Here is an 11,928-nt window from a genome sequence, read left to right as displayed (position 1 = left end):
TAAAAGTAATTCAATCAATTCAATTCAAATCATTTAAGTGATGCACACATTAATGCATCAATAATATACACATTCTAAATGGAACTCATTCTGCATGTCTTTTTACTTTTGGTACTTTAAGTAAATTTGACACTAATATTTTACTAAAGTAAAATTTTAAATGCAGGACTTTTTACACGCAACAGTATTTCTAATTTGTGGTATTGCTATTTTTACTTAAGTAAAATAATTAAATTGGCCACATACACTCCAAAGACAGACAGACAGAAGAACAAGTTCAGCACTTCAGCTTTATCAACTTTTATTCCATAACTGATCAAACAAACATTCACGTCTGTAGATGGAAACAGGCCTGCTTCCTTTTCCTCCTGCAGCTTCATGCATATTTCCATCTTTCAACCCTGATATTAACAGCATCAGCTCTTTCAGGTCAGGTAAATCCAGACACACTGAATCACCGTCATTTCCTTATTTAATTTTATACACGCCTCAACTGTTTTGTTACCCTGAACTTCAGTTACTTTGAGCAAACCATAACTGCCAAACCCACCTTCACTTTGAACTATCAAGTACTACAAATACCTACGATATGCTTATTATATACAATTACTTCATATACTAGATCAGCCATTTGGAGTGCAACAAGCTCTTTTGCTTCCTTTTTAAATCTTCCTTTTCTTTGAAGATGTATGCAATGTCTTCAAGGAAGCTAAAAACGTGTATTCTCCGGATCAAAACCTCGAGCATTTGAACATTTATGTATGATGCATAAGGGATTGCAATGGGCCAGTTGATGTATTTGCCATAAATCTAATTTATGTACACTCCCCATGTTTTTAGTGCAAAAGAAATATGCACAATATTTCTGGGCTGCTGAAAAAAATCAAGGGTACTGTAAAGTAAAAACAAATGATGTAGGCAAAACATATTTACAATATTCCACAGAAATCACAGCAGGTGGACACACAGAAGGACTGTTGAAAACAGTTCAACAGGACCAGGCAGGTGTGTAATGGTCTGCATCAAGTCAGCATACAGAACAGAGTCTGACTTTACAATTACAAAAGGCAATAGATATGGCTTCAATGACGTGTTTTACAGTATGAAAAACAAAATTTGGATGCTTAGTTATGAGATAAATTTCAATACACCTTTGAAAACTGCAACTAGCTTTGCAGCGAATGTTTGGCATTTTGAAAACGTACAAAATAAATTATTGGTTCGACACCCTGACAAAACTGACAAAGACAAAAGAAAACCACCAAATACACGTAAAAGGCCAGTAAACATTTGGATATGATCGCTAAATTACAAATGGAGTCTTTTCTAGCAATCTTTCCTTCATTTGAAGCTCCTTTGGGCCGTGTAATCTTTGGCAAACCGAAAATAAATTAAGAAAAAAAAAACACTACCGTACTTCTTTAAAAACATCCTATGAATTTGTTTTGGATTCTGTCTCTGGCAAGTAATGCAGTGCAATAAACTTTTCTTACTTACAGCTGCTGCTGCTACTTCACCTATATGATATTACAGTTCATCCCAGTAATCCAAATAAATAGTTTATTTCAGGTTATTGAGAATGTCTTCAAAAATCATAAAGCTATTTTACAATGGCGTCTTATTCCTGCTTTCCTTTTTGTACAGCGCCCACAAGACAAAACGAGTAAAACTTAAGGCAATCAAAACATTTTTTTACAAGAGAAGAATGGTTTGATAAATGAGGTGGGGTGTGTCTGCATGCTAACTCAGACAGTCTGGATCTACCCGAAGGTGGAGGAGCAGCTCTATTTGGCAGGCAGCGGGTTGTCGGGGGTCGTTGGAGTCGCCAGCTCCTTATAAAAGTTCTCTATCTGCTCCCTGTACATCTTCATCACCACCGGCCGCTTCAGCTTCATGGTCGGGCCTGTTGAACAAGTAAGGAATTCATATTGTTAAACATGGGCACTCTTAAACTCCATTGCTTTGACCTCCAGAAGTCGTAGTTTAAACCAGTGATCTTCAACATGGGGTCCGGGGCCCCTAGGGGGTCCTCAGAGTCAATGCAGGGGGGATCTCCAAATTATTGTTAATTTTTTAAAGTTTTTTCCAAAATTAAAAAGTCTTAAAAAAGGACAATTCCGGAGAGGGTAAATCGCTATTTTATACTCATGACTGTTTTCCAAGATGGTGCCTGCATGTAAACATGAAGGCTACTGTCTTTTATAATCTGTCTTTGTAATAAACTGTCTGTACACTTACAAAGTTCTCAATGCTTTGGTTTACATGTAGGGACCCTCATTATGCTATCGTGGAAGTGTGGTGCTATTTTGAGCCTTGTTAGTGGTGTAGAAATAGCGATTTACCCTCTGCCCCAAAAGCTAGCGTTAGCAGCTAACCACCGGTTTGCGGTAGCTTGTTTAAAGCTAGAGACTCATTCGATTAGCATGAAAACAGATCCCAGCAAACATTCAACTATGTTATTAACCCCTAGGTTCATTTTGCGCCGGAATTGTCCTTTAACATGAATCCAACATAATATTAGCAAATATAAATCCCCGCTGCTTACTGGCCTATATGTAAGGTAATCACTATGGTAGCCACCCACAGATACAGTTAATCCTAAGGATTCACTATGCTACATGTATGTTTAACATTAAAACCTGATTTATAAAATAATGTAAACAATTATTAGGCTATTTTATTGGCTTAGTATTCTATGCACTAAAAAAAAGAAGGTATGTATAAAGGTTTTAGGCCATTCTACAAGTTGTTGTAGGCCCAGTTTAATATGCCAATTTATTCTATACAATATATGTAGCAGGGGGTCCCTCCTTGGCTTAAAAAACGTTGAAGACCCCTGGTTTAAACTGCACCTGAGATTTAGTTGCTTTGTCCTGTGGAGGTCCCCTAAACTCCACAAGAGGTCAGGCTTTCCCCCAGTATATTGCCAGCCTGGTGATTATTGGGGTAAGAAAAGCTTGTTTTGTCCTAAACCAAAGATTTCAGTATATCATCACATATGACAAAGAAAAGCAACAAGTCTTCACATCGGAGAGGCTGGAATTAGAGAAAGTTAGAAAGGCGTTTTGGCTTGAGAAATGACGAACTATTAGTCAACTATTGAATTTAATAATTGATTGTTAATCAACTAATCGTTTCTATGTTTTACTACTCTAGGTCTCGATACATTTTTCAAAAGGAAACAGCTGAGAAGGAAAAATTGCTCTTTGATCCAACAACCCATAGAGACGTATTAATCTAAAAGAGGTTGGGAACCACTGAGTTAGACGATACCCTTCCATCACATAAGTGACTCAGGAAGGATATTTCAAGCATTAGACTCTCCATTGTGAATTCCACACATGCATGAGATATATTGCACTCTTCATCCTGCAAAATAAAGCTCCCCAGACTAAAGACCCCCTAATCAGCACACCCGGTCCCCCCCATCCCACTCACCCAGCTCTCCTCCTGTAAGGGAGAAATCCCGATCCAGAATGATCCACTTCTGAATGCGCTGAGCGTTGGAGACTGCCTTCTCGTTGACTCGGTTGATTCCCTCCTGAATGGCGGCGTGGATCGCCCGGTCTCGGCTGCCTGTGATCTCAGAGACTCGTGTGGCGTTGCTGCCCAGCTTCCTGCACAGCTCGACAGCTTCCGGTGTTAGCTCGTCCTCTGGATCTCCTGACTCTGCATTTACCTGGCACTGGAGCAAACATTTTAAATGTTACTGCCTAAATAAGCATATCTTTACATTTGTGAATGCAACTTTAAGCATTAATGCACTTCAAATTTGGAATTGGGGTCGGTTTTCCCTAAAGCCCACTAGATGGCAGCATCTGACAATAAGTGTCTAAGAAGCCGGAGCTTCACTGTTACTGTTGCTTCTTTTTCATCAGTTAAGAGGCTATTACTCTTTCTGAGATATTGTATACAGATTGGATGTTTACTAGGCTCAGATAGAGTGTTGCTGACAAGTTACAGCTGCGGTCTCCATCTGATAGCCTTCACTCTGTTCAACAGCCTGTTACATCCTGTGTTATCTACACAAGTGCAGTTTCCCTTTCTCATTACAGTGCCGTGCTGTCCTCTACTTCAACTGTGATTAAAGTGCACAAACAGAACCATGCATGCTGTAAAGTCTACACCAGGGGCCAGATGTAACCTGCATATACCATTTCCACACAAACTGGTATTATTAAGAGGTATGTGTGCACCTCAAACCTGCTTTAGACCAGGTGTACACAATTTTCTAAAGACAGTTGAGATTGAAATAAGGTGGACATGAAAGAATAATCAGTGAAAATAGCAGTACACACAGCGCTCTGGGCAAAGATGCATTTATAAACTTATTTTTAAATGATTTATGAGTGAAACATTGATCATTTTTATTTACATTTGAGCTGTCATTTCCCTGTCAATGATCTTTTAATTGTATCCTTAATTGTTAAGCACTTTGTAAAGTCTGTTTTAATATGAGCTCTTGTATTAATCATTGATCATCCTAACGTTAAATAATGAAGATTGAGATATCACAGCAATGATAGTTTACAGGTACATGTCATAGATTAGTAGTACGGGTGACAGAACCTCGCTGATGCAGCACAGTCTGTGACACTGCAGTCCTTATTGACAGATCTCTAGAGCTGTCAGTAAGTCATCGATGTAAATGAGTGATACATCTACATCTATTAATGGCTAACTGTGGGAGTGGAAATGAGGCTTGTGCATGTGCACCTAGTTCCACAAATGATTGAGATTCATAAAACTGAACCAGGCGTATGTGCGTCTTCATAAATCTGACGAAAACAATGCATATCGCGGTATTTGCGCGTACAAAGAGTTTTATGCATATTGCGTCAGGTCTCAGTTTACCTTAATGGTGAGCAGCATAGACAGAAACTTCCTCTTGTCTCCGATCAGCATGGCGTTGCTAATCAGCGGCACGGCCTCCTTCACCGCATCCTCGATAGGAACAGGAGGGATGTTCTCTCCTCCTGCTGTGATGATCAGCTCTAAAAATCAAACACAAAAACACACACAGGTTACGTAACGACTGGTTTAATTGGTCACGGATATATATATATAAAAAAAAAAATTAATTTACAGACGGACTTTTACACGGAATCCATATTTTTTGGAGGCTGTAAAGGAGACTAAGTCTATCTCTCTCTCTAGATCTAGTACAGATTAATCTGTTTGAGTGTTGTCAAGCTCTACAAGGAATATAGAATAAGTACCTTTAATTCTTCCGGTGATGAAGAGGAACCCATTCTGGTCGTGTTTGCCCAGGTCACCTGAGTGCAGCCAACCCTCTGCATCGAGAGCCTCCTCCGTCTTGTCGACCATGTTGAGGTAACCCATGAAGACGTGACGGCCCCAGAAGCAGATCTCACCGTTTCCCTCCTCGTCTGGGTTGTGCAGCTTTGTCTTGCACCCTGGGATTTCTTTACCACAACTGCAGGACAAAACATCTTTTAAAATTCACCAGCAAGCACATGTGTTGAGTTGGCTCTGATTTGTCAATGCAAAAGAATCAAATCAAATTAAAGCAAAAAGAAAAATGTACCTGGTGAGCCTGAAGGCATCAGAGGCGGAGATGGTGTGAGGACCAGTGCTCTCACTCATGCCGTACAGCTCGTACAGAGGAATATCCAGACTGAGGAAGAACTCCAGGGTGTCTTTGGTGATGGGAGCGGCGCCGGTGTAGCACTTGTTGCAGCGGTCCAGGCCCAGAGCCTTACGCACCTTTTTGAACACAATCTTTTTGGCTAACTGATAGCTGAGCGGTGTGCGGCCAGCTGCTCCATTTCTGAGGAAAGACAAAAAAAAAAAAACAGCAAGTGTGAGTGTTTTGAGCCATGCTAGCAGCATTGGCTCTAGGGATGGCAGCCAGTCTGTTGGAATTTTGGAACTATTAGATGGATTGCCATACAATTTGGTAGACATACATGTTCACCTCAGGATGAATTGTAATAAATTTGATTCTTTCACTTTCCATCTAGGGCCACCATCAGGTCGAAAATCCAATTATTCAATACTTTGTGTGTGACCGAATTCCTGCAAAACTGACATAATTCCCATCAGCCTCAGCTGTACTTTGTCTTTAGTGCTAATTAACAAATGTCAAAAGACATACATGCTTTCCCAATATTCCCATAATCACAGTGGTCTCATACAGTAAGAGGGAAGTACTAACATTTCAAAATAACATTTCAGTAAAAAGACAAAACCAAAGCATGGAAACAGGAACCAGGAGTGATTTCTAAATAGCTTTTTCTGAATAAAGCTGTAATTTCATAACGTGTACGTACTGATTCATCTTGGTCAGATTAGTCTGCAGGCCAACATCTTTGGCCCAGGCAGCCAGTTTCCTGCGCACAGTCGAAGACTTTGCTCCGACAGACTTCATCTTCTCCTGCATCTTCTCCCAGACACGTGGAACGCCCATGAAGGCTGTGGGACGCACTTCCTTCAAGGTGTTTACCAGAGAGCCCTGATGAAAAAAGAAAGCAAAGTTTCAACACAAATATCACATGTTGTTTTAGGAAATTAAACCTTCCGCAACAACGTTCTTGGAATATCCCTCGGGATATTTATATTATTGGATGTGTAGCAATCATAAATCTGGGTTAGACAGGTGTACAGTAATTGCAAAATGAATAAATTGAATGTTAGAGCGGTGAACTAGATTAGTATTTTTAATAAAATTTAAGACCTATCCCTTTACTCTGCATTTTATTTGGAATAATCATTTCTTAGAACTTTTTCTATTTAGTTATTCCTGTAAACTGTTATTGTTAATGTTTAAGGGTTGTTGTGAAAATGTTATTTGCAGTTTGTCCTCTACTTCTATTAAACAAAAACAATACTGTATATCAAAGATATATTGATTATCTAAATATATCAAAGATATACTGCATTAATGAATGTTGTGTCAGCTGCTGAATTCAAATGGCCTGTTTTTCCTTATATGAAAATGTTCAATGTTCATATGTTCAATATTCTGAATAATGTGTAAATCTCTGCAGTTAATAATCGGCCATATATTTAAGATAGATAGATAGAATTTATTAATCTCAAATTGGGAAAGGACATACACACATACTCATTCACACACAAACCAAAAACACAAGAAATATACTAGAAATAAGATAAAAAATAATAAGATAGCAAAGATAAAAAATGCCAGAACTACTGAAAAATATACTTGGATGAATGAACAAGAATGTACATGTATATACAAGTGTAGAATACAATTTACAACTTACATACATATGTCACAAAATAAAAAAAATTATAATATTAGATATTAAATATGAAGTGACCAGTGTGCAAGTAGCATAGTAGGTTTATTTTACAATTTTAGGTGTTCATTTGTTTGTGTGTACCTTTCACCACATATAAACACAACTGATGTCTCTCACCTTCAGTGCATCTGGCTGAGCGAAGTAGGTGGCCCCCCCGACCTTCATGGTGACCCAGATGTCGACCATCTGCGCAGCGATGTGGCTGAGCGGCAGGTAGCTGACCACCACTTCCTGAGCGCGAGTGGCGTCTGTCAGACGCACATGACGGCTGGTGGAGAGCGCGGTCCACGTTATCTGAGCAGAAGGAGAGAAGAATACAGTTGAGGTATCTTAATTGTTTTATGTATGGGAGGCCACATAGAGACATGTATTTTTGTACAAGATAAACAAAAACAGTGAATGTTTATGACCAGTGTTTTATACCTCTATAAGTGAACTTTGACAAGAATAAAACGCATGAATGAAAACAAGTTTTAATTGTTTGAGAGAGCCAGGTGCCAAGTTAATGAGTCTATGGTTTAACAGGACTACAGCCAGTGGGGGAAGAAGCACTCCAATCTTTTACTTAAGTAAAAGCGGCAGTAGCTCTGTCCCTGTCCGAAGAGAGATTTTCATTTCAAAATAATGTGCGTGTGTTGCAGCTGGTAAAGGTGGGGCTGATTTTAACTACTGTATATACTGCTGGGTAGTTTAATCCATAACAATATACCATCATTTATTTGATTTATATTTTGTATTAATAACCGGAATCTGTAAAGTAACTGAAGTTATCAAATACATGTAGTGGTATAAAAAGTGCAATATTTCCCTCTGAGAAGTAGTGGAGTAGTAAGTATAAACTGGCATAAAATGGAAATACTTAATAAGTGCCTCAAAATTGTAGTCAAGTACAGTACTTATGAGTAAATGTTCTTGGTTATATTCCACCACTGACTACAGCACATCATCTGTCCACGTGGATTGGCTTGAATACACAGTACTAAAAGATGAAGTCATTTTAATTCCGTGAGGTATTTTGCTGATCCATGTCTGAATAGAAACCTGCCTAACAAGCAGTGTAAAGCGCTGGGTATACTAGAGCGTGACACCGTGCGCGGGCCGCTGTAGATGGTGCGCATGGTATTACATGCACAGAGTTGTTTATGCTCAACGCATTGTTCGTTGCAGTATTGTCTGAAACACCAGAGGGCATACAGACAAAACAATCTGTAAATAAGCAAGAAGTAGTAGAGAAGAGGAGACCGGAAGTAAAGGGAAGCAGGCTGCCTGGCAACAGTAGTAAACACATCCATGTTAAATACTGACGTGCTGCGAAACATTACATTTATCTACTCTAATCATTAACATGACTGTTGTTTATCTCCAAATCAAAATGACTGTCTGCCTGTAACACTGTTAAGAACACTCTTTCCATTAAGCTGTTTTTTTTTTTTAGCTTTGACAAAACGATCTCTCGTGTTTTTCCACACTCTTTTCCCAGTGTGCTGTCTCTCGCTTACACATATTTAAGGTTGTTTGACTCCCTGTGGTCTGTACGTGAAGAATCATACAGATGTTTGTACAGAGGAATCTGCTCTTCCCAGCCGACCGCGTTGTATTCAAAGTGCAAGAGCGCGTATAGTTACAAAAACTCAGAGGTGTGCGACCACGCGCCGCGACAGATTGCGGAGCCTTTGCGCTGGAAACGACAGCCGTGGTGACGTCATTTTAACGATAAATTAAGCTTAAGTGTGTTTCTGCTGTCAGTGTCAGGAGCCAAACATGTGACACCTTACTATTCTCAACAAGTAAAAACACACTTGGCTCATGTAACTTACATTATCATGGCTGAGCATGACTCCTTTGGGCTGGCCTGTGGTCCCTGAGGTGTAAATGAGCGTGCAGCACTGGGTGGGCTTCTGGCTGGAGATGATGGCATCGAGGGGTGCATCAGGCTCATCGCGTCCGAGCTCCATGAACTCTGCCCACTGCAGGCCACAAACAAAATCACTTAGATGATGCTTCTTTAACTAAATACATCTTTTTATGTTTGCCATGAACATATTGTGTGCTTACTGTGTACAGATTTGGTCTCTTCTCTTTTAGTGCATCTTTGTACTGGATAATGGCTTTCAAGTGTGGCAACTTGTCTTCAACCTGTAAACAAATAGAATACAATTAAATGAGTACATAACTGCAGGCGATTGTCAACATGTGGTTAAGTTCTACACTACTGGCTATACATATTTGTAATTTTATGACAAAACACAGGACAAATACTGTATTGATCAAGCGATTGCTACATCAGTCTAAAACGTTAAATAAGGATACAAAAGTGGCTTGTTGTTTCTAATCCAATCCTGCATACCAATTCTAAGCAGGTTTTTTGTATGTAGAGTGTTGACACTGAAAACAAAATAAAACTCAGTATGCAGACTACATTTTTTTGATTGTGCTATAGAAGCACACAAAGGAATGCACAGAGGAAATGGAGGAGTTGCTCACAGCTGGAAAAGAATTGCTAGGAAAACTTAAAAAAAATAAAAATAAATAACTACTGCATGTTTGGAAAAACATCTAGCTGTCTCTTTATGTCACAGAAGACAGATACCACAGACGTGGTATGTACACCTGCCTCTAACAGTTGTGTAGTTTTTCTTTTTGTCACAAACCTAAAATACTAATTCACATGGAACTTTCATAAAAAGCTATTTCTTTTTCCCCTTGCCTTTTTGAGGTCCCAATCACATCTGAGCAAAGCAAAACTTGCTTTTGTATCTTGAATTCATAGTTGTCCAGTGTTTATATGCAACTTATTCCGATCTCACCTGAAGGATCTTCTGCAGCTGTTTGTGATTCTCCACCACGATGATATTGGCCTTGCAGTTTTCTGCTACATACTGACATGCGTCAGGAGAGTTGGTCGTGTAGATGCCAACAGCTAACCCACTGCAGCAATTAAAAAAGGAGATTCAGACTTTCAGCGGTTTCACTTTCACATTTACAGATTCAGATGAAACTCTGCCCTTATGCAATTATGGAAAATGTAGAAACCTCTCTTACAATATATTACATTTAATCCACAGAACAGTAAGACCATTGAAAGTGCTCCAAACTTTGATCAGACCTACATTCACCTGTGCCGGTTTTTTTAACAGAACTCTAGTGGAGTAGTATACAGTTTTCATTAACATTGATCAGCGGGAGTCTTTAGGTAAAACAACTTAAATATCTTCATTAACTTCCTTTATTCTCTCCATTTAGTTTTCTCAACGGTCTCGTTCCTAGTGAAGATGGGACAATAGAATCTACCTTAACCTAGCAACATTGTTTGGGCTTTCCAGTAAGATCACCTGCAGCAAACATTAGTCTACTACTGTATTTATAAAACTAAACCTGTGTTTCAGCTCATCAGAACCGGTTTGACAAATTAACTGTAGTTTCAATACATTCTTGTTGTATGCGTCGGCAGTAAGCGTGGGAGACTGGGGAATATGCAAATAGTATCAGCATGTGCATTGTAGTACGTACTGATCTTCTGTTTAGCTAAACTCTTTTCCCTCCATGCACTCTTGTAGCCATCCAGAAATGGCAGTAAATAAAAATTGTCACATCATCATGATCACAGCTCAAACTGATCCTGTCTCATGTTAGACAAATCTGGCCTTGATCAATCAATGAGTTTGGTTTTTGGTTTTCTCAGATGGAGTCAATTTCTCGATTCCTTTTAGTTGAACAATTGATTGAATGAGTTTGATTTCTGGTGGGGTCATCCATGCTGAATATTTATGCAACCACCACAGAAGAAAGGCTTGCGATTACTGTTAAGTGATCTGTGTACAATTCATCAGTGGCGGAAGAAGAACTCAACTCCTTATAAATGAACTACTCCATTACAAGTAAAAGTCCTGCATTCAAAAGTGCACTTAAGTAAATAAGTATTAACAGCAAATGTACTCAAACATGGCCCCTGTGACTCATTATCAAAATTAGATTGTTAATACTTGTAATAAGATTGTTAATACTGAAATGTCTTTCAGCTAAGAGGCTACGTGCTGAACTGGATGACACCTGAAGGTTGTGAACTTGCATTTCCAGTCTTGGATTGCACCACTCAGGTATGGAAGACACACCTAAGCACAGAGCTGGAACTGAAACTGTGTGAGGGAACACTGAGCTCATCACTGACAAATTCAGAGATGAAGATGAAACTCACCCTGCCAAAATAGCTGCAATGTCAGAGATGAACCACTCCGCGGAGTTGAAGCCCAGGATGCCGACGCCGTGGTAGCGCTGCAAACCAAGCTGTAGAAAAACAAAACATTTTAAGTATAAAGAAAATAATACTTTGTTAAATAATCCTAGAAATAATATTGGGATGTCCTCCATATTCATTTCAATTTCAGAGGACATTTATAATTTAGCTGGGATATTGTCTCTCTTTCCTCTAGGCTGTTAGAAAGATTTATTTATTTTTTTTTAATTTTGGGGGAATTTTTCTGCCTTTAGAAAGTATACAGTTGAGAGGCAGACAGGAAATGTGGGGAGAAAGAAAGAAGGGTAACGGGCAACAAAGGGGTAGATGCTAGATCGGATCCGCTACACGCGTCTACGTCACAGGACGTGTCTCGTGTCCCGCCTTAATTTTGCCTTATTCTGC

General features: G+C 39.2%; 1 protein-coding gene across 3 annotated transcripts in view; it reads right to left on the bottom strand.

The window, feature by feature from the left end:
* Positions 1-284: 284 nt before the first annotated feature.
* The window catches only part of acsbg2 (acyl-CoA synthetase bubblegum family member 2), a 27,256-nt gene continuing 15,612 nt past the window's right edge, over positions 285-11,928 (bottom strand). For all 3 annotated transcript variants that reach the window (XM_031308460.2, XM_031308459.2, XM_036007648.1), the window contains 11 exons: positions 11,485-11,573; positions 10,097-10,217; positions 9,345-9,425; positions 9,107-9,256; positions 7,407-7,583; positions 6,294-6,475; positions 5,549-5,791; positions 5,220-5,437; positions 4,855-4,994; positions 3,439-3,685; positions 285-1,903 (listed from right to left, as the gene is read on the bottom strand). In XM_031308460.2, coding sequence (XP_031164320.1) covers positions 1,785-1,903; positions 3,439-3,685; positions 4,855-4,994; positions 5,220-5,437; positions 5,549-5,791; positions 6,294-6,475; positions 7,407-7,583; positions 9,107-9,256; positions 9,345-9,425; positions 10,097-10,217; positions 11,485-11,573 — 1,767 coding nt within the window. In that variant the 3' untranslated portion in view covers positions 285-1,784. The remainder of the gene's footprint in view (positions 1,904-3,438; positions 3,686-4,854; positions 4,995-5,219; positions 5,438-5,548; positions 5,792-6,293; positions 6,476-7,406; positions 7,584-9,106; positions 9,257-9,344; positions 9,426-10,096; positions 10,218-11,484; positions 11,574-11,928) is intronic.

Source organism: Sander lucioperca, chromosome 11 (assembly GCF_008315115.2).
Source record: "Sander lucioperca isolate FBNREF2018 chromosome 11, SLUC_FBN_1.2, whole genome shotgun sequence".
Taxonomy (NCBI): domain Eukaryota; kingdom Metazoa; phylum Chordata; class Actinopteri; order Perciformes; family Percidae; genus Sander; species Sander lucioperca.
This window is presented reverse-complemented; position numbering and strand designations above follow the sequence as displayed.